At 45.9% G+C, this 27,232-nt stretch overlaps 1 protein-coding gene across 8 annotated transcripts in view; it reads left to right on the top strand.

Moving 5' to 3' along the window:
• MYO9A (myosin IXA) overlaps positions 1–27,232 on the top strand; it is a 163,305-nt gene that overhangs the window by 95,159 nt on the left and 40,914 nt on the right. For 7 of the 8 annotated variants that reach the window (XM_042824155.1, XM_042824163.1, XM_042824159.1 and 4 more), the window contains 5 exons: positions 3,578–3,712; positions 18,906–19,027; positions 20,139–20,280; positions 20,966–21,161; positions 25,448–25,567. In XM_042824155.1, coding sequence (XP_042680089.1) covers positions 3,578–3,712; positions 18,906–19,027; positions 20,139–20,280; positions 20,966–21,161; positions 25,448–25,567 — 715 coding nt within the window. The remainder of the gene's footprint in view (positions 1–3,577; positions 3,713–18,905; positions 19,028–20,138; positions 20,281–20,965; positions 21,162–25,447; positions 25,568–27,232) is intronic. The other variant, XM_042824162.1, reaches the window with a different exon arrangement.

Consider the following 27,232-nt stretch of genomic DNA (forward strand, 5'->3'; position numbering starts at 1 on the left):
GAAAGAGAGGAAGAACTGCTGAACACTTCACTGGGCTTCGTGCACATCTGTTTGTCATTTTCATGTCCCAGATTCAGAATCTGTAGCAAATTCCCACCTCCCACTTTGTGTCAGACGTCACCGTGGACGTTGTGGTGATATAGATTGGAATAATCCTTTAAGATTTATTGGTGATGATGTTCTTTATATTCACAGCGTTGGCTTGGTTTGGAATATCATTTCAGTTTTTTTTTCCCCCCCAGAATCTGAAACAAACCCTTTTGCGATTGCCAAAACGTGCCTCAGTGGTGGGATGACATCACCAGCATACGTTGGGGTGCTATAAGTCAGCTCTGACAGCCAGTGTTTATGGGCACTGTGGGAGTTGCAGAGCAGGCAATCTTTGAGACCCTCATTTGCTGAGTGCCCTGAAGACCCCTGCGTAACATTTAACTGCCTGATTCATGGCTGTGGCATTTTAGGAAAGTGTGAGGCTGCTTTTTCCCTCAAATACTCTCTGATTCCTAATCTGAGGCTCAACAAACTTCAACATCTTTGTTGATGTATGTTTTTAAATACAAAGAATGGATTGCTAAAGGGCTGGGGCACCTCTTCTATGAAGAAAGGTTGAGGGAGCCAGGCTTGTTTAGCTTGCAAAAGAGAAGGCTCTGGGGAGACCTCATTGTGGCCTTCTGGTATTTGAAGGGAGCGTATAAACAGGAGGGGGAACTGCTCTTTGTGAGGGTATATAGTGATAGGACAAGGGGAATGGTTTTAAACTGACACAGGGGAGGTTTAGGTTGGATATGAGGAGGAAGTTTTTCACCCAGAGGGTGGTGAGGCACTGGAACAGGCTGCCCAAGGAGGCTGTGATGCCCCATCCCTGCAGGCATTCAGGACCAGGCTGGATGTGGCTCTGGGCAGCCTGGGCTGCTGGTTGGTGACCTGCACACAGCAGGGGCTTGGGACTGGATGAGCACTGTGCTCCTTTGCAACCATTCTGTGCTTCTAAAGATGCTGCACTAATAACTTGCTTGGTCCTGCAGCAAGCTGACACTTGCTGGCTTGTCACTGCTGCACACTTGTCTTTAAATATTGGTTTGGGTAGAGGAGCAACATTAAGACGTAAGCTATACACGGGTTCATTAAATGTAGTTCATCCTACATCTTGTCATTGTTTCCAGGTAGCATTCATTCAAAGCCTGAATTAAAAATCGAAGCGTTGAAGATTTCTAAGCATTGATATTTGATTACTTTCAGTACATACTGTGCTGTAAACTTCATCCTATAGCCGGCCGGATTGCATGCAGCTTAACAGAATAATTTCACTTACGCATAACTCAACAGACATATTTTTTTTCCTGGTAGAAGGCTTGAGCTGCTTTATGCTGGCAAAGCCAGTAGGACCCTTTTATGAGAGGTACAGTGAGATTTTTTGAAGGCCAGCAGGTTGGGAGGCAGAGAAACAGCCGTAAAAATCTGAGTTTCTTGTCTTAAGAATCTGATGGACTCCAACATGTTGACCTTTTTCTTTCCCTCGTTCAGTGAATCCAAAAGCACATTGCAAGATTTTGCTTTCTGGAGGCAGAGTTGGGCGCAATGGAAGTGAGATGAGAAGGGGGAACTGCTGAAAAATGACCCGTGCAGAATTAGCCCTGCTCGTCTCACAGAGCTGCAGTGATGTTGTTAGGTGCTGAGTTTTTGGAGTTCTGTGCCTCTTGCCTCTGAGCCTGCTTTTTGTGATCCATTAAAATGTATTTCAGTAGTGGTTTTGGCACAGTAACTGCTAGCATTGGAAATGGGGAAGTTGGTTGTACTCAGCTGTGTCGTGTTCTGTTGTGGCAGGCTGTGTGCTTAGTTTGAAGCATTCACCTCTGGAAGGAAGGGGCTTTGCAATGCCAGCATGGTGCTTCTGATTAGGGTTAGGTCACTCTCTGGTGTTTCTGTTACCATCTTCGTATGTCCCATAGATAAAGTGAGTGAGCCGATTGCTAATGAAGGTATTAAAAATAAAATCATGAAACCAGTGGTTTTTACGTCTCAGTCTGGGATTTAATGAATGGCTTTGTGAACAGATCATTGGGATGCCCGGGGAGATTGCTCTGCCAGGCTCTGTCCTTGCTCCAGGAGCTTCCAGTTCCGCCTCCTGTCCAACAGCTGTTGTTCAGGGCTTGCCAGGTGATGCAGACTGCTGGGAAGCTGCCCAAGGGCCCTCAGCTGTCATCCTTATAGCAGGTACAGCCATCTGGTGCCGGAATAGAGAGGAAAACCCAAACATCAGGCAAGAGGAGGAGAAAGTGGCCAGTGACCTTTTGGAAAAACAGGCTCGCAGCACTTGGTGTGCCTCTCACTGTGCTTTTTGGGTTGTACTTCTGCTTGTATGACCGCCAGCGTTGCCAGAATCCCTCTCATACAAAGCTTGCAGCAGCAGCAGCTCTTTCAGATTTGGATAGCCCTCTGCCTATGGGCCAAGCACAGAAGGAAGGCTTTACTGCCATGATAACGTGAAAATGTTCCAGTTGCAGCACAGACAACACTATGGTAATCTGGTTTGTGCTTCTGGTAGCAGAGTTGTGATAGCCTTAAGAAGGTGGTTTGATAAAATCCTTGTTAGACCAGTGCAATTAAAACCCGGTGCCCAGTAGCTCACTATGTTCCTATGGATGGAGCAGAGGGGTATTTCCCCTCCTTGCCTGAGCTTTGGGTCATTTGGCTAGCTCTGATGCTGTTACCTCGTGTGCTGTTTGGTGTAGTTGGGATGTATGAACAGAGCTCTTCACCTAAGTGGGATGTTGGTGAGATGTGGAAGCCTGAGCTGGTGGAGGGCCCCATGCATGCATCCTGGCCAGAGACTTGCTAGATGGACACGGGCTGAGCTTTATTTGTAGCTGATGATTAATTACTTGTCTGACAGAGCAGGCCTGGTTGTTGCAGCAGGAATTGTACCTATGTCAGGTCCTTTTTACCCTGTTGGATGTTGGGAGACACCATCCCACCACAAGCGTGGTCTGGGCCACACTTCTCACTATGGGATGTTTTTTCTGTCCATATTTAGGTTCTGATGCTTTTCAACTGCTGACCTGCTGTATTTTCCTTCACTGCGATGCTTTGTTTCTGTTCAACCTCCTGCCGTGCAGGTGTTGCATTGGGAGGCTTACAGCTGGACTGAGTTTGCTTTGCTTGTATCTGCTTTCTACAAGTGTTTCAGTGTTTTGTTTTTGTGATGCTAGCTTCTTTTCCAGCCCTACCCTTGTTTTTCCCCCAGACTGCTATATTAGGCCCAATGGAATAACTTGGAGCTGGGTTCGGATTTCTTCGAAGATGGCAATTTCTCTATAAATAATAAAAATAGCCAAAATACTCTGAGAGGACTTTTATTTAGAAAAAGGCCATCTGTCCAGACGTCTGAAGTTACATTTCATCCCTCTGAAGTAGGTGAAGCCTTCCAGATGGCATAATATTAACAGTCCCAGTAAAAATGAAATCCCAATATTAAGCGTATTTAATTTTGTTTGTTTGCTTTTGATTGTACTCAGCATAGAAATAATCCACTGGCTTTTTATTTTTATGCTAATCTGCATTCTCACTTTTCTTGCAGACTTTATCCATTGGAGTACTCGATATTTTTGGGTTTGAGGACTATGAAAACAACAGTTTTGAACAGTTCTGCATTAACTTTGCCAATGAACGCTTACAGCACTACTTCAACCAACACATCTTTAAGCTGGAACAGGTGGGCCTGTAAATATTTGCTATCATACGATGAGTGTACTCATGGATTTGTGGGACTGATGGACCCAGAGTTCTTCAAATGTCCCCTTAATTCCTTTGTGCTAAAAAATGTACCTGGAATTATTCATATTTACTTTCTATTTGTCATTGCTACTTATTGCTGTTACTGCTGCCAATAAGATAAAATCCAGAGACTTGCTGTTCTGAAATAACTCTTGCTTTCCAAGCCCCTTGTTGAATTGGAGATACAGATATCCTCAGGCATCACCAAGACCTTAACTGTTGTCCCCTTAACATATGCTCTGAGGATTCATCAGCATCCGATTTCTGTCTTGCATTTCTCTGGACTCACTGCTATGTGGTTCAATACCACGTATGTTATTTTTCTGATTCTCTTGAAAGTGGAACACATTCTGGAAGGTTCAGCTTGGTCCTTGTGACTTGTGATAGCAGAGACATGTTAGGAGGGTTGAACTTTAAGCTTTGTTTTAGGTTTGTTAAGACTGGGTGTTGCCTTCCGGCCTCCGATTAATGTGCTGTAGGAGAGATGGCAGAAGTACAGGCTATAATTTAACAGGTAACGTGCTACAGAATGGCATGGTTTCTTCACAGAGTGGGAGGAGGCTTTGCCAAACATCATTTATTGTGTAATAACAAGCAGGACACATCAACTGCTGAAGTACATGCCTTGTTGTGAATGCACGGCATGCAATTGAGCTGCATTAAAGGCTGTCTGTTTCCCATGGTTCCCCATCTATGACAGGGACTGAGAGTGAATGCCTATGAAAGAATTAAAAATATCTATATATAAGTATGTAAAGGTAAATTTAAATATGCCCTGGACCTTCAAAGTGCTTTTTTTTTTTTCTATGCCAGTCTGCATGCCCTGATTCTGTGAAATCCTTCTTTGGGTGAGGTCGATGGAATCCTCCTTATCGTTAGTTTCCGTCGGGCTGGTATTTGATGAGCTGCACTCTGCAGCCTGAGTCCAGCTGAGATCAGAACATTAAACTGGCCCTGCCCAGAAACTCTGATAGTTTTGGTTTGGGCCTCTCTGTTATCTATCAGTACTTACTAGCTATCTGTTAGTAAGTACTGCAAGAGATCTGAAAAGGGGTGGGCGCAAAGGATGGGCAAAAATAAGCAATGTAGCCCTGATGGAACATTTGCAGGGTGTTTGCTGCACTTTGACCCTCCTCTCTTTGCTGTCCACATCAAGGAGATGGTGCTGGGCTGCTGAATGCTTTATTTCTGTTTTGTAACTGGTTCTTTGTATTCTGATGCACCCTTCAATAGATGCTGTAAGAAGTCAATGGGGAAAAACAAGGCTGTGTTTCTGGGAAATAGGGTGGTTCTGCAGTTATCCGCAACAAAAGGGCAAACTGGAAGACTGCTGTCGAACCAGCATAGCTCTTTTTTTCCTCTAAAGGTAGCTGATAGACTTTGTAGAGGGGTTTTTGGGAGGGCGTGGGGGAAGATGGCACCTGGGTGAGATGTCATCATCCCAAAGGGAATTCTGTGCTGGGCTGAGGCTTCTTGGCAGGTCAGTGCTCCTGCTTGGGTCTGAAATGTTCCATCAGAGCTCCTGATGGAGGCAGTTTGATGAAAGGAATGTGCTGTAATTCTCCATGGGCCAGCTTATAACCAATGACCTAATTAGATTGCTGCTATAAACCTGTCAAGTGCATGAAGTCATTCGCATCTATGTTTTCAGTATGGATAAGAAGAGCAGTTTTGGAGGCATCTGATTCCAAAGTGCTCAATTCCAATTCTTAATGCTTGAACACATCATCAAGGCAGAAAATATTTGTTTGCAGTCTCAGCCAGTGGGAATACACTCTTCTCTTCATATTTTGTTTTCTGCAAGTGTAAGTAAATACCCTACAAGTGCTAACTCTTGATTGACTTGCACAGTCTAATCGTTTTCTCTTGTTCTCCTTGGGGTTATCTGCTGCAAGTAGGAGAATGATTTGATTTGATGAGAAGACAGCTGGTGATGCACATGCAGATTTTGGACATTAAGAATGTCCTTCATTCCTAGTTGGCCCAATCTGCTTTTAATAATCATTGCCAGTCTGCAGATGGACACTGGGTAGTACACGTTGTGTTTCAGGGCAGCAAAATAGTTGCATTACTTTGAGTGGCAAATACCTGAGTTTGTTTTGGTATCTTCCTGTGCTGAGAAACAAATGGGGTTGTTGGTGATGTGCTGATGTTCTCTGCTTCCAGAGATGGACTTCTCATATTCTCAGGAAGGCAGCAGACAGCATTGCTGAGCTATTTGGAAATTTCTGCTAGAAGGAAGGACAAATTCAAGTCGGCACCAAGGATTTTCTACAAGTCGTAGTAGAATTTGTGTGCAGGAATGGCATTTAGCACTGATGTAATTGTTGCTATGACATACTGCTTATGTTATGGAAACCAGAGACCCTACCACAAAGTGGTCTAGCACAGGCACAGGATTGTTTTAACCATATTTTCTTTTTTGTCTTCCATGACTCCTAGTGATTTCTAATGCACTTCACAAAAAAACCTTTCTATCTAAAGACAATGCTATTTCCAGCTGTTTGCGAACAGCCATGGTCTGTCTGCCTGCAGCCTGGTGCCTCCCAAAAACACAGCTGCTCTGCTGCTGTGTGCTGAGGCAGATGCAAAAATCTCTGCAGCACGCAGCTCCTGATTCTCAAGACGACCTTGTGAGTGAGAATAACACATCTCTGCACACTGTTTGTAGTAAAACAGGAGGAGAAGACAAAAAAAAAAAAGGTATGTGTTGGAGTTCTATCTTGAATGAAGACAATTATTAATGTTCCTTTCCTACATATTCTTTTTTTTAATAAACCACCCATTCTGGATAGCTGAGGAAGGCTCAGTGATGATCTGTGGTGCATGGGAATGTGCTTCAGCAGATGAAGGAAGATGCAAGAGAGACCAACACTAACTGGGTGAAGCCCAACCTCATAAATCCTGGTATATTTGTGTAGGCAAACGCTTGTGTTCAGGAGGATAATGATTCACAGGTGTAAAGGTTGTCATTGCAGCATTGAGCCAGGGTGGTTTTCGCTTCCTATGTGTCCCACAAGAGGGGGTCAGCTGGGACGCAGGGCTGTAGCCCTGCTGCTGGTGGCTCTGGGGCTGCTCCTGCAGGCCTTACCACTCCTGCTCTATGTGGCAGGAGGATGAATTCTGCTTTCCCAAGGTCCTTGCACAATGAAGGTATGATTAGCTCTTCCACAAAGCGTGGTCTCATCCCTCAAGCTGTCATGACCCCAGTGTAAGGCAAGGTGTGCGCATAGCCCCTGGTGTTGGAGCAGCTCTCCTCTGCTATTCAGATTTCTGGCAGTTGTCCTGATGGATGGGCAGCCTCCTGATTCTCGTTGTTTTGGCTCACCCCCACCCTCCTCTTCCTGTTTTCAGCCAATACTTTGCAAAGTTTGACAGGTCCAATAGCCTGCCATCCCGCAGGCATTGCCGCTTCAGGTTCTGCCTCGTTTTCTACATTGCAGCAGCCAAATGTCAATTTTGAGGACATCCTTTTATTGTTTTAAAAATTGATGGGGAACTGAGGTTGAAATAAAAGAAAAAAGAGGCTTGGAGCGCAGTCAACTGGCTTGTGCTCAGGTGTTGAGCAGAGTCTGTTTTCTGGCATGGTACCTGGTGAGTTTCATGTCCCAGCCAACTCACATAGGAAAACTTAATTTCATAAAGATAACACGTCCTGCAAAATGTTTGCTCAGTCATCCAGAGCTCTGCAAGTATTTCTAGAGGTAGATAGGTTTTTACACACTGGAACAGGCTGCCCCAGGAGGCTGTGGATGCCCCATCCCTGCGGACATTCAGGGCCAGGCTGGATGTGGCTCTGGGCAGCCTGGGCTGCTGGTTGGTGACCTGCACACAGCAGGGGGTTTGGAACCGGATGAGCATTGCAGACCATTTCAATCCAGGCCATTCTAAACTCCTCATGGAAAATGAAGTCCTGGCTGAATCGTGGATGTTGTGGCACTTTGTTCATTGCAGTGGGAGTGAATTAAAAAAACAAAGAAAAACCAACAAAGCACCACCAAAAAACTAAGGATCCATGAATTTGATGCAGGATGTGGTGACACAGTTAATTTGCCCTGTGAAATGACTGTAGCCATGCTTAGCAACCTGCAGTATTTTAAAGCATCTTGGACACTCGGGATTTCTGTGCACTGCTTCAAATCCCAGCAGTGTCACATAGGGAAAACAGAGCAGAAGCACCTAGCAAAAAAGGGACTTTCTAATACAGCATGGAGCTCTCATTGTCTCCCCTGCAGTGTTTCCTCACTCCTTGTGGGCACAAACGTGGCCTCCACGTATTCCATCCTTACCATGGCTGGAGATGAGCGGTGACCACGAGCGATGTGTCGGGCGCTGGGAGCTCGCGTCGGATTTCTGTTTTCCTTGGAAAAGGGTTGGCTGCAAAATGCTGTGCTCAGCTCTATTCCCCGTGACATGCGGAGGAATAACAGGCTGCAGAAGTTACTGATTTATGATTTGGAAACGTGCCATCGTACATAACTCATACGTGGGGAGAAGAAAGAATACTTTGAGTTGCTTAAGCGTTATCTTCAGAAGAAAATGGGGCTGTGCTCACCATCAGCCCCTGGAATGTTTGCTGTGCACGATCTCCTTGGGATGAGAGAAGAGCTTTGGGGTAATGGCAGCGTGAAAACAGATGGAAAAGCAAATTTTAATTGTATTAAATCTGTGTGGCAGCACTCTAGGTAGGCAAATTGGAAAACGTTCTCAGAAAATGATCTGGAAAGCTATTCTGCTGTGATGTATAGACTCAAGGACTTGTTGTGTTATTTCTGTGCTAGATTTAGCTGTCCATAGGAAGCAGTTTGGGTTAGTGTTTTTTGATTCCTTGATTCTTTCTTAAAGCCCAGTGGGGAAGCACGGTGTATGTAAGTCCACTAATGATTGAGTCTTTGTGAACACAGCACCACAATTTGCACTAATATACTGATACTGCATACATTAGGTAACAGACAAAAATGCAAATTAAAAAACAGAGATGAAGATGAAATAAGCAGTATTTTGTAATAGTTATTTTTGAATGGTACAGACACGTTTAATTTCTGTGCCCCAGTGAATTGCCCCATGCACCCTGCTGTGCTGAGTGCTGATATTGATGCTTGGGACCAACTGTTTGAATGTAGGTAACAGAGAAGGACAAGAGGAAATGGTTTTAAGTTGAGGGGGGAAAGATTTAGGTTGGATGTCAGGGGGAAGATCTAGGAGAGCAGTGAGGAGCTGGAACAGCTGCCCGGAGAGGCTGTGGATGCTCCGTCCATCCCTGGAGGTGTGCAAGGCCAGGTTGGATGGGGCCCTGGGCAGCCTGGGCTGGTATTAGGTATGGAGGTTGGTGGCCCTGCCTTCAAAAGGGGAGCTGGAGCTTCGTGATCCTTGTGGTTGGTCCCTGCCAACTCAAGTCATTCTATAATTCTGTGATTTGAGTCCCAGTCTTTGAGCAGAGCTGTGGTTGTAGGGAAATTTTTGCACATTCCCAAACTTTCGGGCTACAGTAGGCAAGGGTTTAATGAAATATTAGCAAGTGTTTGTGAACGGCGGTTTGTCTGAAAGCTGTGCTGGTGGATTTCCCTGAGTCTGGTGTGAGCAAGATGAGGAACAAGGCATCACTGGAAGCAGAAAGCCCCTAAAATATTTCAGCTCATCTGAAATGCTGCATGGTTGAGGCAGGAGTGGCTGGCCCAGAACGTGTGAGATTCCTGCCCGGACAGCTGGCTTGGCATCATAGCAGGGTTTTTGGGGGGCAATATGGGATGAGCCCTCGCAAGGAGAGCTGTGAGCCTGCTGAGGGTATGGATGGGTGGGAGGAGAAACAAAGCGCATGCATTTATTGACACAAGGGTAAAGCAGGATTGAACCAAGGTTTCCTTTACGTTGTCCAAGCCTGGTATGTATAGTAAAAACCATTGAGATATAATTCCTTTCCTCTTTGATTTCAGTAGCAACAACCTGCAGGTTGCAAATCATCCTTAGACTTGTGTGTCACTGGCTGTAGGGCCAGAGTTGGGCAAAAAGACTGGAGGAGTAAGCGGAGCCATGGCTGGGTGTGTTGTGCTAGATGAATGTCACAAACATGATTTTCCATCTTTTGAGATCAGAACCCACCAAACCCCACTGCTGCCACTGAACCGCAGGGAGCTGATTTGGGATGGGGATCTGCAGATCCCATGAGCACAGAGCCGTGCCTTTGGATCATGCACTAAATAACAGCAATCCCGGGGGCATCGACCTGTGCGTGTTGGCCGCTGTCAGTACTGCTGGCTGGAAAATGAGGCATCATCCAGCGAGAGCTGCATGCAGTGCCTTGCAATTATTTCTCCATGATTTTCTAATTGTGATTTAATGACGACTCAATGTTCATCTCACGTGTCTCGAACCAAAATAGGAATTCACTATTTTGTTTTTTTTTATTTTTATTTTTTTTATTTTTTATTTTTTATTTTTTGCATTTAAATGGCATGTGGATGCATATTTATACGTGCTGGCTGTGGGCGCTTTTTAAGAAAAAGCTGTGTGTGTAAATTCCTTTTTTACTTAGCTTGGGAATAAACAGAAGTATTTGGCAAGCTCCTAAATGGAGCATGGGCACGGTTGGCTTTGGCACCCGTCTGGAGGGGTGTCAGGAACTCGAGGCATCTCTGTCATCCACAGCCTGTGGACACAGGTCTCACTCATTCAGGAACTCTTGGAATGAGGTTCTCCTATCTGGAAGGTTGGCAGCATTGGGGTCCCTTCAATGAGCACGTTGTATTTGGGCAGTTCTACTTTGCTTGCTCGGAAGATGGGTTCAGGAGCTCTAGATACCTTGGCTAGCCCTTCACTAGGACAGCTTCTGACTCTCTGATTTGCTCTGTTATCTGCAGAGAAATAACTATTTTTAAATGCCTGCAAAAACTGCAGGGCTGATCAGGAGCAACAGCATTTAGAACCATAATCCATTTCCCCTTTGAAGTGCAGCCTGCTGGTATTAGTGACAGTAAATAAGACTTTTCATGGATCCTTACTTGCTTAGAGGAGAGAAAAACCTTTTAGCTGCAAAGATCAAAGTTTCCTTTAAAAAGCGTGGCATTGCCAGGGATCAGAGGGGAGTTTCTTTTGCCGTGGTTTCTTTTTCCTCAATAGCTTTTGCTGTGGCTGGTCCTTCCAAGTCCTTTCTCCTTGGACACGGCCACAAAAGCAGCAGCACAAATCCGTGGAGAAATTCCGGACCAACGTATCCAGAAGGCTCCAAAGAGGAGCTCTTACAGAGCCTTGGAGAAGCTTCAGCCTGCTCAGCGGATCACGTGATGATGACCTCTTTCAATGTTGTTGTTAGAGAACCAGCGTTATGTTCTCTCCCAGACAGTTTTCCATATAGAATGAAAAATAAGGACTCTGTTCTGGTTTTTCAGCTGTGCTCTTTCAGCTTATTTACATGTTTTATCCCTCTGAATCTGCGTGTCTGGTGGCCTGCTATTAGGACAGCAATCAAGAGGAACAGTTCATACACTTGGGTTTGCTGGCTGCAGGCTTATATTTGCAAAAGCTCGTATTTCTATGGGCGTTGAATCCACTGGTGATGTTTTGTAAGTAAGCTGGGGCCGTCGGCAAGGAGCACAGTGAGGTGTGGAAGCGGTTCGGTTCCTGCATTCTCACTTTGTACGTGCTGTCTCAAAGCTCAGCAGATGGTGTTGGAGCCGAGTGGGGAGGAATTTCACACCCTTCTGTTCAACTGTGAATTTCTGGGAAAAATGTGCTTGTGGAGATCCCGAAGCGATGGGTGGCACGGGAGTGGGTCATGGGATGCTGCTCATGAGCAGTTGGTGATGATGGCACTGAGAGTTCCTACATGGAGCTGCTCTGGAAGAAGGTGGTTTCCCACTTAATTCTGTGAATAGCCGTGTGGGAGTAAGGCTTACTTGTGCCTCAGTAAGGAAGGTCATCGGATCAGCTCTGCCAGATGCACTCTGGCCACTTATCTGGCTCCATCTGGTCAGGTTTTCATCTGCTTTTGGGGTTTATCCCAGCATTACAGGTGTTCGCATGCTTTTGGGAAGCACAGCGTGCTGTGTGCACAATCCCATGCAAATAACTGATCACTCTGCTTTACATTTCCTTGTTAGTCCATTCTGATTTTACAGTTGGACTCGCTGCAGTAGCACTTCATGCTGGACCGTTTCCCCCTGCATTTCACCCCTCTTTTCTCCTTCAGCCTTGCCCACGCAAAGGAAGGAGAGAACGACCTGCCTGGTGGTTACGTGCTGCAGGGAGGTGAAGCCTGAGGTCTGAGGACCTTTCACACATTTCCCTGCTTTCTAAACCTGCTTTGATTGCTTTTATATCTGGCTGTCAGGAAGGGCTTTGGGTCACATCGCTCTGCAAGCTCGAGTGATACTCTCACAGTGAACATGGGCTGTCTGATGGAACAAAACCATCTCGCCAGCAACAAGGCTGCCCACCTTCTCTGTGGGCTTTAAATGTTAATTTTGGGGCTGCTCCCCGGCTTCCACTGCAGCCTGTTGCTATTGCAGTACTGTATGAGATGATCGCCTCCTGGGCACTGAAGTGCTGAGATATTTTGTGGCTTGCAGGCTGGGCAATGGATGCCTACCAAGCCCCAGGTCATGCCAGTTGTTTGACTTTTGGTATCCAGCAATAGGGCAACAAAGTCCATACATTGGGGAAAAAAACCTCAGTCTTAGTGTTCAGCCCTTATTTTTTGCTGCCCTGTATTTCATCCTCTAAGACAGATGGGAAACTTCTGTTTATTATGTTTTCTCCATGCTGCTCTCTGTTTTGCACTTATATCACGTCTCTCATGTTCTCCTCCAACATACATGGTCTCATGCTGTCTTTGTGTTCTTCAGGCTCCACACCACTCCCTCTGGCCATCTCTTCATTCTGCGATGTGGTTTTGGGGAGCAGTGCCCCTGGGAGTGCAGTACTTTAGATGGCTGTGAGCATTGCAGTTTTCTCCCTTTTTGATTCTACTTTTTAGCATCTGCTGCCCCTTGCTGCTGCCCATAGCTGCATGTGGAGCAATTCAGAGTAGCTGAAAGACTGAGATTGTAAATGTGTGTTTTTTCCCCTCAGAGTAAATGACTTTAGTTCCAGTGCTGGATGCAAAAGTGAAAATCCTGAGCATCATCTTCTTTCACACTCATCCTGGAAGTAACACCAGAGAGAGAGGATTAATGCAGACATTAATGAAAATATTTATTTTTCCTTTTCTCCCCGCTTGTCTGTTGGATGAATCTACTCAGGATTAATATTAAGTTGTTCGCTTTTAGCTTGCATGCAGTGAAGGCTTAGTGCTGTGTTTCTGTGTATTTATTTCACATGCAGGGAGTGCAGAAGTGAGAGAAGCACAGGCACAGATGAAGGTGCAGTCACATGAGTGAAGGCAGTGGATTCTGTGCTCGGTGTTTCCTGCACCTCACCTCCCTGCTCCAAGCACATGTGGATGTGCAGAAATACATTCCAGTGCCTCCAAAACGAATCACAGAATGGCCTGGGTTGCAAAGGACCAAATGCTCATCCGGTTCCAACCCCCTGCTGTGTGCAGGTCGCCAGCCAGCAGCCCAGGCTGCCCAGAGCCACATCCAGCCTGGCCTTGAATGCCTGCAGGGATGGGGCATCCACAGCCTCCTTGGGCAGCCTGTTCCAGTGCCTCACCACCCTCTGGGGGAAAAACTTCCTCCTCATATCCAACCCAAACCTCCCCTGTGTCAGTTTAAAACCATTCCCCCTTGTCCTACCACCATCCACCCTTGCAAACAGCCGTTCCCCCTCCTTTCATGTACTGAAAGGCCACAATTAGGTCTCCCTGAAGCCTTCTCTTTTGCAAGCTAAATAATCCCATTTCCCTCAACCTTTCTTCATAAGAGAGGTGCTCCAAGCTTCTGTCAGGGCTGGATGCTGTCAGGCTTGTGGGTACTTTCTGTCAGTCAGTATATGTGGAGTTTTAATCTCACTGTGGATTAGAGAGTGTTTGGTTTAGCATCAAAATAAAGTCTTGATAACAGAGCTGATCTGCCCTTCCATAGGCATAACAGTGCTTCTTACTCTGCACATCAGCTATAAAACCCCAGGTCTCTGTGGTTCTGAGCAGCAGGCTTCCCTCAAGCCCTTCATCCCAGCTGGGAATATTCTGCTGTTCAGCACACGTGTTCCAGTACCAGCTCTTATTCTGCATCCCTCTATGGGACGAGCAGTCCTTCCAGTGTCTGCAGCCTTTGGTCAGTAGTAGACAGGCATTTTTCTTTTAATAGTGCTCAGCTGTCTGCTTACTACAGTTGCTCTAATTTTCACATGTAACAATATTGGAAATACTTCCACATTCTGCTAATTTGGTGCCACAGATTTTACAAGCTAATGTTCCTCAAATAACGTCATGTGAATTTCAGCAGAGAATGCTCACATTCCAGGTATGTGCTCTGCAGCGCCTGGACCCCCATTTTCCTTCTATGTTTGAACATCACAAATAGTTTTGAGGCATGGCATTCTGATCAGTCTGAGCATTTTAAGCTCTCAAAAATGCCTTGCAAGCAAGAAGAGCTCAAGGAGCCAGCTCATTGCTTGGCCACATCTTTCTGAATATTGAATGAAGTGATGAAGCGCATACATAAATACTTCTTTCCTTAGTGAGAGGTGAGTTGAAGCCACTGACCCCCTTCTCCCCCAGGCTTTGTCTAATGCAATTGCTGACCAGGCTGTTAGCAAGCAACTGATGGTGCTATGGCAACAAAACTCTGCTCTGTCACTTCAGGCTGTGTCAGTTGGGAGGTTATTGTGCTCATGCCAGCAGAACAAGTGTCTTTGTTGGTATGCATTGTGTGTCCCTATGGATGCCACATCACTGTGCCAGTATGATCACGACAGCTGAGATGCAAGGTTGGAAGGTATTTGTCTACCTATGGATGCACTAGAGGAGAGCAGTCGGTAATTTCTCACCTGATAGAGTTAAATATTGAGCTGCTAGACTCTGAAAAACCTGACTCTGTGTGCTTTTGGCTCATTTCTCAGTTCTTTTCGCCGAGTTTTATGTCTGGGAGCCAAAGCCCTGTGCTCCTCTCCAGCAAACTAGCATTGTTCCTTCCAGCAGAGCGGGTCTCAGTGAGCTGGGGCTGCAGAGAGTGAGGCTGTGCATTTAAGAGAGGGTGACAAAAAATAGGAATCTGTGGGCTTCGCTGCACCAGCACGTACTGCAAATACTGGAAATCTGTGGTTTGATTCCTGGTAGCACCAACACACAGTCAGGGATCCATGTTGTAAGTGTGAGTCCCACAGAGTTGGTGTTGTGAGGGCATTTTACCTGCAGAATCGTTACGGTCAGCGCTGGCAAAAGAGATGAAACCTGTTCTTTCATCCAGGAGTCTGAAAGACAACAAACCCTTTGTGGTTTGTCAGGCTGCAAACACTTCTGGAAATGCCAAGATTCACCTTTTAGTGGCGTATCTTCCAGGACCAAGTACTGTGATGGATGATCTGTCACTCCCAGTTGCTGGATTAGGTTAGAGAGTTGCAGATGTTGTGATCTCCAGGGGTCTGAGCATACCCCATGTGTTGTCCACTTGCTTCTAATAGCACAAAAATTGGGGAATTTCCGCTCTGAAGTTAACCTCTCCCCAGCCACTGGCAGGCAGGATTCTGATCCCACCATCAGGAAAGGTTTGGTGTATGCATTGCAGACAGCAGGGATCTTCCCCTGAAGCTGCTCCTTTTATTTGTGGGGGTTGCATGGTGTTCTGCAAGCCAGCAAAGATCTGGTAGATCACAAAGTCACAGTTAGTCCTCTTGGACTGTGACTCTTTCTAAAGACAACCAAACCAAGAACTGGAAACATGCTGGGAAAAAATGGACTAAGGGAAACTTCTTTCCATTTGTGCTTTGGAACAAGTGCTCTGGTGTTTGCTGTGTACGTGTCTGTCCCGAAATGAGAGCTTGCATCCAAGCTGTTATGGAAAAGGTTATTACTTGAGGAGTGTAATCCCAATTCATATTTGGCCATCGCAGCCAGAAGTTGAACTGGGGATGGAAGAGAGGGATGGACGGATGGGGGGAATAAATCCACAGCTTGAGAGGGATGGGGAAAAAACTAGCCAAGGAGAACTCTTTTTTTAGCCAAAATCCTGGGACTGAGGAAACAGGCCAGGAGGGACGTGGTGTTTGGCCTCGGATCACGCACGTGCTGTGAGCTGAAGAGGAACCTGAATAAGTGAGTCCTAATGTGTTAATCATTAACTAGTTTTCCCCATCTAGTAATAGCAGTAAGCAACTTGGAAGTGCCAATAAACTAGTAAACCAATTGAAACTAAATTATTTTCTGAGGTCTGTTTAGGAAAACCAGCTAGCATTACTAGTTTCTTTGTACCAAATTTGGATTAGCAGAACTTTTTTAGGAAGGCTTTGACAGCGACATCAAGTGTGCAGCTGCTGATCCTCCCATGCAGGACAACAAGTGTCAGCTTCAGTGGCTTTCAGGAGAACTGGCAGCCTGGACTGGTGGTTGGCAGCCTTGCACACACCAGGGGGGTTGAAATGATGATCACTGTGGTCCTTTGCAGCCCAGGCCATTCTGATTCTATGACTGGACTGGAATATGTGGAGCAGAGAGGTGGTATGTTCCCAGGGTCGATGTATGGAGGCTTAAAGCTCTAGGTGATTTCTGGGGGGTAAAAAGTATGTAGAGCTCCAGAGCAAGAGAAAGAATAATAATGGCTAATAGGGGTGTTTTTGCTGTTGGGTTGTGTAATCAAAGCCAGCAGCTGCAGCAGTAACTGGTGAAAACCCACAGTTGCTCAGCTGGGTGTCTGTCTGCAATATTCAGCGGCCTGGCTTTGTGCTCAATACCAAAATCAGGGTTGTATGGCTTAGGTCTTCAGGCTCAAGAAACTAAAGGGCTTTTGGGCGCTGAGGAGCACGCTGAGGGCTTGTTTGTGCTCGGTTGATCCCAGCAAGGTTTATTGCTGTCTTAGTGCTCAGTGCTGCGGTAAGGACCGGTCCCAAGCAGGACTAATGGCCCCTGCATGCCATTTAGCAGCTGTCAGGAGCAGGCTGCTGATGGATGATGCTGCCTCCTGTTACCAGCGCACGCATCACCGGCTCTCCACTGAATCGCTCAGGAAGAGCTCGTGCTTGCTCAAGAAATAGGCATTCTTCTACAGTTGGCAGGGTTTCCATCTAGAAACTTTTCTTCCTGGTTTGCTCTAAAAATGCAACAAATCTTTGTCAAGTACGTCTGTTTTTTCAGCATCCTGGTTGTGCTGCAGAGATCCAAGATGCAAAAGCAAATAGAAAATGAATAATGCAGAGCTGTTCCTTATTATCAGGAATTTGTTCCAGCGGGATGCGTGCTGTTCTGAGCACTGAGGGCTTTGTGCTCCACACTTCACCACGAGTGCTAAGGGAAGCTGTTCTGGTTGCTGTGTCAACACAGAATGGATAGAAGGGTTTAGTGGGCTGACAGCCTTCCAGAAGAGTATCTTTACTGTCAAACTGGTTGCTCAAAATTGGGAACGATTTGTGGGAGCGCATCATCTCCTGGGTTTTTGCTTTCCAAACAAAATAGCAGTTTCCTTTTCCAGCTCTGCCATGTTCAGAGTTGTTGCACACTCACACACCTACACACACAGCGGGTGCTCTTGGAGTGATGCTGTGTGAAGCCCCAGGTGTTGAATTTGGCATCCAGCTTGGGGTGAATGCTTAGAGAATTTTGGTTCCTGAGACGTTTTGGAGAAGTTTTTGTTAATGGTAATGGGAAATCCACCTCCACCTGCATGTGATGGTGCAACGTTTGTGAAAAGAAAGGATTTTGGTGGGCGAGGTGTGTATGTGTGTCTGAAATTAGTGCTGTGGAGCACTTTCTACTTAAAACTGCAAAAGCTCACTCTTTCAAGTTTAGGTAAGTAATAATAGAAAGTCGAGTCTCGCTCCAGAGCATCATTATATGACATATGATATTGGAAACCGTTGATTGTGGTGATGTATCTTGTATTTTTTTAACAAAAATTTCATCATGGGTTGTCCCAAAGGTCTCTAGTTCTTTGAAATAATGCAGGAAGGATTCATGCTAATATATTGGATAGCTAGAAGAGCATTCTTATTTTTTAAAGGTTTGCACTCAGCAGTAAAAGCAGAAAGAACAGTAAAACCGAATTGGGTTGGCCTGTGTGTGTATCATTGCTGCAGCTGAGGAGGTCTGTCTTAATTTTTTTTTCTCCAACTCTCAAAGTGTTTTACAATAGAAAAGTAAAATCACAGCTTGGAATGGTGCTGCTTCTTCCAGCATCTGGAGTAACACTTCCAATATCGCTCTTCTGAGAGTGAGTCACAAGTTGTTACGTAAAAGCATATGATAAAGATTAGGATTTTTATGAGCAGAACAGCTCTACTTTCTTCCAGATGCACTAAAATAATTTCTCCAGAAGACTTTTCTAGATAGTGCAGTTGCAGATGCACCTCAGAGGAGATGGCCCTTTCCAGAAGAGCGAGGATCGCAGCTGTCTGGTGGAAAACAAACAGCTTGCTTTGGGTACAGCAGGATGAATGTGGGGACAGATCCCCATTCCTACTCTGCTGACACCTACTCTGGTGATGTGTGCCCCGGGGGACTGCCAGCACTTACAGCACGACCATAGATGCTGTTGGGCACAGAAGTGGGAGGTCCAGCGAGGAATGGGGAGTTTTACTGCTTTTTCTGTGTAATTAAATGAGTGTGTTGCACCACTGTTGTCTATTAATAGCTTTACGTGTGCTTAAACTGTGTGTGTTTCTTGAAGGCCCAGTCTGCAGCATAGCTAACTTACTGCTAGGAGAAAGCAGGCAAAATTAGCACTGTTTTTTTTTACTGCACATTAATAAAATGTGGGTGCATTTGATGATTCGTTCCCAAAGTGCTACCACTGCTGTCCATGAAGCAGTTTTCAAGATTGCTATGCCTGAAGTTGTCAAATGCCACATGGTTCTACGTAACACAAGTCATACAGATGTCCCTGTCTTCTTTTCTTCTGCGTCAGAAACATTTGTTGGCACCGTGGTGGAAGAGCTGCTTGGTTTGATAAATGATGCATCAGTTTCTTTGGAACCCTTTGGCCTTTTGATTTCCTTTTGCTTACAGCCAGTATCGTTGTAACCTCTAATTGTGCTTTTTCTTGTAGGAGGAATACAGAGCAGAAGGGATTAGCTGGCACAACATCGACTACATTGACAACTCTGGCTGCATAAACCTCATCAGCAAGAAGCCAACCGGCCTGCTCCATCTGCTGGATGAGGAGAGCAAGTAAGTGAGAGCCGTGAGGGGTGCTGAGCCTGCCCTCTGAGCTGGGGCTGCGAGCAGGAAAAGATAAGTGCTTTGCCTCTGTAAGTAAATGGGGAACATCTGGAAGCGCTATTTCAGTTAATGGTGTTTGATCTGTACTTAGGAAGCGTTCGTCCCCAAATCTTAGCTCTTCCTGTAATTTTTCTGAGTGATTTTTCCTAGAAAGATGCTCATAGCTCTCTAGGCTGAACTGGTTTTGTTTCCAAGGTGGTAATGAAAGCACTTGGAGAATCAGCAAGCTAAGCAAAAAGCCCTGACCAAACAATACCTATGGTTCTATTTCAGTAATTTCCTCTGTTAGAGGGAAGGGCAGTAGTTCCATTTGCTTTGCTTCTGTCTGTGTCTCGGGCTAATAACATGAAGATGCTTGAAATTAAACAGGCAGTGCAGTTGCTGTTATCCAGCCATAAGGTGGCTTAGTCAATTTACTCCTAAAATTAATCCCAGGAGAACCAGGGACACTTGCACACAAGGGCTGCCTTCTGTAGGGTTTAATGGCCTCAGATGCAGCTGAGATTTGCATGCTCAGGTATTTGCTGTGAGATGTCCCCCCATGCTGTGGGTTTCCTTGAGGTTTGAGGGTGAAGAACTGGCTTGTTGCTACCAACAGACAGGGCTAATGTACTCTGACTTCTTTCCTTCCTCTTTCCTAGGCCAGGATCAGTTGGGGAACTGCTGTAATTTAAGTTAAGTAGGTAAGCTAGCTCAGGATTTCCTAGGTGCACAAATACTGCCATAGATGTAAGACTGAGTGTTCAAAGCCTCAAAACCAGTCCCAAAAACTCTGAGTTTCACATAAATGCCCCTATTTTGAATGATTGACATGCACTGGGCATACAGTGCAGTGTCCTTAATGAATATATGCCTTTTATAACTGGTTTCAAATCACTATTGAATCAGCAAAGAGTTCGTCAGACAGCACGTGTATCTTGTTTTTGTTTGTTGACAGCATACAAAAGTGCACTTCGTGTATGCAGTCATTGAAGTGGAAGCTCAGAATACTTCTATTTTACTGTTTTTGGTCAAGCAAGAGGTGAAGTTTTTATACTCCATTTCTGTTCTTTCCAACCAGTTTTCCTCAAGCCACCAACCAGACCCTGCTGGACAAGTTCAAGCGTCAACACGAAGGGAACTCCTACATAGAATTTCCAGCAGTGATGGAGCCAGCTTTCATCATCAAACACTATGCAGGCAAAGTCAAGTATGGAGTAAAGGTCTGTCACCCAGCTGCTCCCCAGCAGTTGCTTTCGCTTAAAGCATCTTGTTAGGCTTTGCAGAGATGTTTTGAAGAGGGCTTGGCTGGAGAAAAGAAGTGAGCTTGGAGAGGGAAGTGCTTGGTGAAAAGCTTGGCTACAGCATGCGAGGAGAAGGTGGCGGTGGGGATGATCTTCCTGTTCTCTGCCCTGTTGCTAGTCTTGGTATTTGGGGAAGAATTGAAGACGTGCATTGAGGCTCCTGCTGCACCCCAAACTTTAATTTGATATTTCTGGGGTTGGTTCATTGAGAAAACCTACTGTCTTTTATTGATCCATCATTGGAGTGTACAGGCTACATGAGCACAGGTCTCAGCATTTCACTGGTGCAGGTCCTCTGAAATCCCATGTGAGAGATTTCTACATTTACCCCACTTGCACACGTAAGTTATTAGCAGAAGGATTTTTGTGAAGATGAGCTTATGCAAGAGACTATACTGGTGCTTACAGGTCTGCAGATCTGTAATGCAGTGATTACACATGAGAAACTTAAATGCCTTCTCTTTCATGCTTCAGAGAGCAGTGCATTTGTTTTCTGGAGGTAAAGAGGTGTCTAATACAAGAGGAGAAATAAGGTAGAAGCATGACTTGAGTTGCTCTGCAGTGCATCTCGCAGAGATTCCTTATTTTGCTCCTTTCTCCCCAGGATTTCCGTGAGAAGAACACAGACCACATGCGCCCAGACATTGTGGCTCTCCTGCGAAGCAGCAAAAATGCCTTCATCTGTGGGATGATCGGCATCGACCCGGTGGCAGTGTTCCGCTGGGCCGTGCTCCGGGCGTTTTTCAGGGCAATGGTTGCTTTTAGGGAGGCTGGAAAACGATACGTTGAGAAGAAAACTGGTAAGTGGGCCGGTTTCCTAACTCTGCTTTTTTGCTTTTCACAGGCAGCATGAGTTTGTTTTGTTACTACGGTATTTTAAATAGCCAGCCTGGTTCTTTAGGAGCTAATGGTCTGTTAAAAAGCTGAGTAACAGAAATGTATAGATAGCTGATATCCCAAAGTTATGCTGGTGGGTATGTTTGCAGTAGGATGTTAATGCTCTAAGACCTTCATTTTACCCTTGCTTCACTTCTTCCTGCGTGCCTGCGTAGGAAGTCCTGAATGATTCAAACAGAAATACAAAAATCAGGCAGTAAATTCTTTTTAGCTAGGGTTTCTTTAGCAGTTAGGGTTACATCTGCAAAAAAATGGGGATTAATTCCTCCTTAGAGTTTTTCAAGCTGTTCACCCTTCAAGCTGAAAGAGAGCATGCCCCTGGTCTAGCAAAATTCATTGCTTCACAGTCGTGCAGAACCACTGAGCTGTCCTCATGCGGAACACAGGGGCATTAAATTAAATGAGAGTAATGATGCATCATCATGCTGTGGCAGGCAATACTTGGCTGTGCTTTTAGAACGTTTCTCTGCATTAAAGCAATTTTGGGAAGATGGGTACAAACTATTACTATTAATTTCCGGGCACAAGAGGGCTTGAAATTCATGATGAAATCAGAGCATCAGCAGGGAAAACGTCAGCTGAGTTAAATTAAGCACGGAGATGCCCCATTTGTTTTCAGTTGGAAACGTGGTGAGGTGTGCATCAGGGGAGCCAGGGGACAAGGCACATCGATAGGGAAGCCATGCAAGCAGAAAGAATAATTGTCTTGTTGGGGGAGAATAATACCAGCCTTTGGTCAGATCCCAGGAAATGCAGGAGACAAAACCAGCTTTCAGCTGTTGAGGCCCTGAGCTGCTCCACAGGGGCTGAGAGAAAGGGCATCGCTGAAAACCTGTGTCTGCCTGGCACATCAAGGCAGCACTTAGACCTCGGTGCTTTGCAGTGCCAAGTGGAGGACGGAGGGATGTTCCACGTGTGCAGCCTCCCTGCGTGAAGGAGCTTTCCTGAAACTTGACTCTTTGGCACTGGGAGAAACATCACCCCAAATACCTGACCTTGGAAAATCTCAATTTGCATTTTCCTAGCGTTGCCTCTTCACCTTTCATAAATCCCACAAAGCTGAGCTACAGCAAGCTGTTCAAGGGAAGGACAAAGAAGTTAAGGCTCTGAAAGTAAGAGCTCCTGCCCTGCTGGTTTCAAGCCCTGCTTTGCTTCCTCTGCTTCTTGCGAGCAGTCGTGACTGCTGTGCTCATCTCTGCCTTCCCAGCCTTCAATTTGTGCTGTGCCTTGCTTATATCTATGCATAGACATAAAACAGTCAGGAGGTTTTCAGGCAGTTTTGGAAGACTCAGTTCTTGTACCACTTTCTGTGGCAAAGCCAACCAGTATTCAGCATAGGCTGAGACAGACTTTTCTGGCACTCAGTATACAATACAATACAATATTGTATTATATATACAGTGCCCACTTTTTTCTTCAAAACTTCTTTTTTTTTTTTTTTTTTTTTTCCTAGGGAAAGAGAAAAAAACAAAAACCAGGAACCCTCAAAATACAGGATAGCTAAAGATTGTCCTAAACCTCCCAACATTCCCCAGTGAGTTCATATGCTCCATTTCTGCCTACCTGCATTTTCATAGTGTTACTGAATAATTACTGAACTGGGAGAGTCTTGACAATTGACCATTATGAAGGCAGAACTAAGGGAGCAGTTTACCTAAAGTTAATTCCTGTAATGAGGTAAATCTTTTCTGCTGGAGAGCATTCCTGGCTTCCCCTCCAAGTGAGAGCTGTGCAGTGACATTGCACAGAACCCAGAAGACACGGTGCAAAATCCCATGTCTTGCAAAATATCCCAAAGCAAAGGGTTTTGGAGGAGATGCAGCAAAGCAGGAGGCTCAGATGGTCTCAAGAACATCCAATATTGACCCTCCTACTGCCCAAAATAAAAGCCACAGCTTTGCACAGTGCATCTATGGCAGAAGGCATTTGTGAATTATTGAAGAGCCACTTGGCACTAAAATCACCTGGTAATTGTTCTGGAAAGCGCAGACAACTGAAGGCAGCATATGTTTTAGGTTTATTTTGCTTTTTTACCAAACTTTGCTGGCTTTAATTAGCATCATTTGAATGCCTCAGTGCATGTGGATGAGGAGCTTTTGATGACATTACAGTGGGTTAGCAGAGAAAAACCTCACACAAAGAAGAGCCATGTGCATTCACATGCCTGCTGCACGTGTCATAATTTAACATGATTTTTAAGAAGGCGTGCTGCCCAGCTCTCTGCTGCTGCTGCTGCACCCTGGCAGTGGCTGTAACCAGTGAGCAGTGACACGTCTGAGGCATGATGCTTTTTTCAAGCTTCTTTTTATTCTTTTGTCTTCACACCAAATTGATCTGAACTGCTTCTACCTGGCTGCAGGCCTGGCTGAGTCCAGCTTGCAACGTCCAGCGGGAATTTCATGTGAAAACCTGCAGCCTGTGCATATAAGCAGCTTTGCAAAACGTGCTCTGCTTTCTTTGTCTGCCAGCCTTGCAGTTATCTCCTCTGTGCCAGCAGTGCCATGTGGTGCTGTGAGCTCCACGCTCTGCTTTAGAAGTGCTGCAGTGGTGTCACCCTTTCCTCCTGCAGTGTTTTGGAGGTCTTCATTTTTCTCCTGGTGTTCTCATAGCACAGCTTTTAGCGACTGTTGTTCCCTTTAACTTGGAGGCCCATGGCAGCACAGCTGCAAACTTGTGCCCAAGAGATGCTCCCGTGGTGCTGCTCACCCTCCTCAAATGGGGCACTAATTAGCTGAAGGGTGGACTCTTTCAGTAATTTGGTTTAATTGTTGCTATTATTGAATGTATCAGGGAGAATTAAGATAGTTTGGAAGAACTACACGTTAGAACTGGATTTGGTTTTAATGAACTTTGAGGAAAGGAACATTATCAAGCTTTTTAAGAAAAAAATTTGGCTGATTGACGCTTTTTGCAGTCTGCTGTATTAGGGATGTGAATGCATTATGCAAGAAAACCAGAATATTTTGCTAGGGAAGACTTAGAAGGGTTGGTTCTGGTCTTACAAATCAGGCTGTTGGGACTCTGAGCTTTCCCATCTGCTTTTTGGTGGATGTGAAGCAAAGTCCTTGCTCTGAGATAGGCTTGGTGTGGCTCTGTGTTCCTGTTCAGCCAGCAAGGGCTGCTCCCAGATTAAATGGGACGTACCCCTATCTCACAAACATGGGCAGAGCTGAACCCTGCTGGGTTCTGCTGAGTTCTTCCCGAAGCCAGGCACCAAGTTAAATTAATAAAAACTGCAAAGAAATGATTATTGGCCAAATAAGAGTAGCTGCCAGCAATGATCTCAGAGGTGCCACTGAGCAGCGTGAAGTGGTGCTGATGGGGAGTGATGACCCTTGACAGCGTTCCTCTATAAAGTTCAGTCCCTTCTGACGATGTGACGTGTTGGTACAAATGCTTCTGTATGTGCTGACACAAGGTAACCCCTCAGTGACCCCACCACACAGGAGTGTGACATCTCAGGCTTCCCATTGCCTCAATCCGTTCAGCCACAGAGGGGTGCTGCCTGCTTGCAGAGTGCCACCTGTGTCACCTCTCCTCCTCCCCGTGGTTGGAGCTGGACCACGACGTCCTCCCAGGGATGGCGTCTTCCACCTCGACCCATTCCCAGTTCTGATCCTTGCTTATGAACGATCCCATCCCAGTTCAATCTCAGTCCTCTGCCCTCGAGGAAGACTAAATCCTTGTCGATAGGAGTGACTTCTGCTTCTGTTACGTGGTCGCTGCCTGAGCAAGGCGCAGCACTGGGATGAGCTGGGAGTTTGAGGTGGCCGTGCCTCCAGGTGCCTCTCCAGGAAACGGCAGCCTACAGCTGGCAGAGGCACGGAAGGAGTTTTGAATGAACGATAACACAAGATTTGTGTAATCATTTACTGTATGTCCAAATAATCTTGGGGCAATTATGGCATTTCTGTGCCCTGGCCAATATGGCAGTGCAGCTGGGATACCAGCCAGCCCCCCCATCCCGCTGCCGTGTCCACTGCCTGCTTGTGGGGTGGCTGAGGTCCCGCTGTGTCCCTGCTGCTTATGGGCAGAACTGCTATGATGTAGGCAAGCTCTGAGCTGAGCAGCAGAGCTCTGACATCCTTCAGGCAGCTGGCAGCCTTGTTCTTCACTCTTTCCTGGTTTCTGCTTATGTAATCTTTCTCTTCTCTCCATTTTTTGTTTTGTTTTTATTTTACTTCCCAAGGGCATGATGATGCAGTGCCATGTGCGGTTTTGAAAAGTGTGGATAGTTTTAGCTTTCTCCATCACCCAGTTCACCAGAGGAGCTTAGAGATCCTGCAGAGATGCAAGGAGGAGAAGTACAGTAAGGCTCCAATCCCGCCCTTCTCTCTGATGCCGCACTCACACAGGGGAAATGGAGATCAGGTGCATTCGGCGTAGGAAGGGTGGAATCACCCAGCAGCCCTCCGGGCCGTCCTGCTGGCTGCCAAAAGGTGTTTGGATCCCATCTGAAATCAATAGGAGAGTGAAAACAAAGGCAGATCCGTGTCTCTTGAGACGTTGGGTGGTTCTGCTGAGTCTTCCCCTAAGACTTGCATGGTCTCCATGGGCTGTACTCACAAAGCATTTGGCAATATTTTAACAGAGCAAGCAGGCAAAGATGCACTTGGTCTCCGTTTCTTCCCCCTCACTTCTTTGTCACGTGATAAACTAGTTCTGCATGACAACACGGATATCCTGCCCGTGCTACTAATTCCCAGGGCTGTGCTGTGTGGTGGGAGGAGAAGGGAGGCTGCAGGGAGCATGCCTTCCTGCTGCAAGACTGCCAGCAGTGCTGTATGCAGCGTCACCCAAGGGGTCACTGCCAGCTGCACGCCCTGCAGCGGTCGGTCACAGCCTTAGGAATGGCCTCACTGCTTTCAGGGAGTGATACAAAGCCTGCAGGTGAACCTTCAGAAGGGTCTGCATACGCGTATACATTTCATGCTCGCAGCTTGAGATGTGTCATTCCACACCATTGTTCTCCTCCTTCATTTTGCATAACAAAGCTTACAGAAATAGAGCATGACTCTATGCAGCCAAGGGCACATTTGCTGCCCCAGCTGCTAACGTTGCCCTCATGCAACTTAGGCAGAAGTGCAAAATGCTGGGATTTGTTTCTGCAGAAACGGGCACGGTAAGTACAGCACTTGGATGGTAACTCCACAAATACGCATTTCCTGCTAGGAACCTCAGATCAGATTTCTCTGCTTCCTGCAGCGTAGCACTGGGGGAGCAGAGGAAGTGCTTTAATTCTTATTTTAGACTTCTGTCTACCTACATTATTTTTGCTGCAGCTTCCCACTGTTACTTTTATTACTGCAAGGAAACACAATGCATTGACACGAACACAGAAGTAGATCTTCTGAAGTGTTAAGTGACCTTAGTGAAGACAATTCAGGTTGCAGGTAAAGATGTGTAGGTTAACTCAGCAATGTGGGAAGTTTGGGGGGTTCTAATTTGCAGTTTGCTTAGGAATGAGGATAGAATTCGTAGAGCTGCTTTGAAACACAGCCTTAATTTAGTGTCAGGCAGGGAGGTTCCATGTATAAGGCTGCTGAGCTCAATGCTTTGAAGCCTGGCTTATTATGGCCTGATCTCTTCCCATGGGGCATGCTTCTGTAAGCTGTTCTCCAGGTTTCATGAGACAGCTTAAGCTAGGATTGAAGCACATACAACATTTTGATGTTGAATTGAGCACATCTGTAGGCAGGTGATCGGCCTGGGGTTGGTGTTCCTCTGTGGTGTTCCAAAGTGTGGAGGTGAACATCTCAGCTCAACCCCACGTCTGTGCTGGCTGATGTTCATGGGCAAAGTGGGCAGTCTGAAGTTCTTTGCTGTGAAAACATGTGGTAAGCATAATCATTCTTTGTGAAACCACAGCTGAAGAAGAGGAAATAGATTTGGGAGATGGGAATAAAATCATTTCTGAAACACAAAATTCATCAGCCTGCAGCTGAGCTGGGTGCAGGGAACAAGTGGCTTCTTC

Source organism: Centrocercus urophasianus, unplaced genomic scaffold, assembly GCF_019232065.1.
Source record: "Centrocercus urophasianus isolate 14NV4802_14NV808 unplaced genomic scaffold, USGS_Curo_1.0 seq_23, whole genome shotgun sequence".
In the NCBI taxonomy this organism is placed as follows: domain Eukaryota; kingdom Metazoa; phylum Chordata; class Aves; order Galliformes; family Phasianidae; genus Centrocercus; species Centrocercus urophasianus.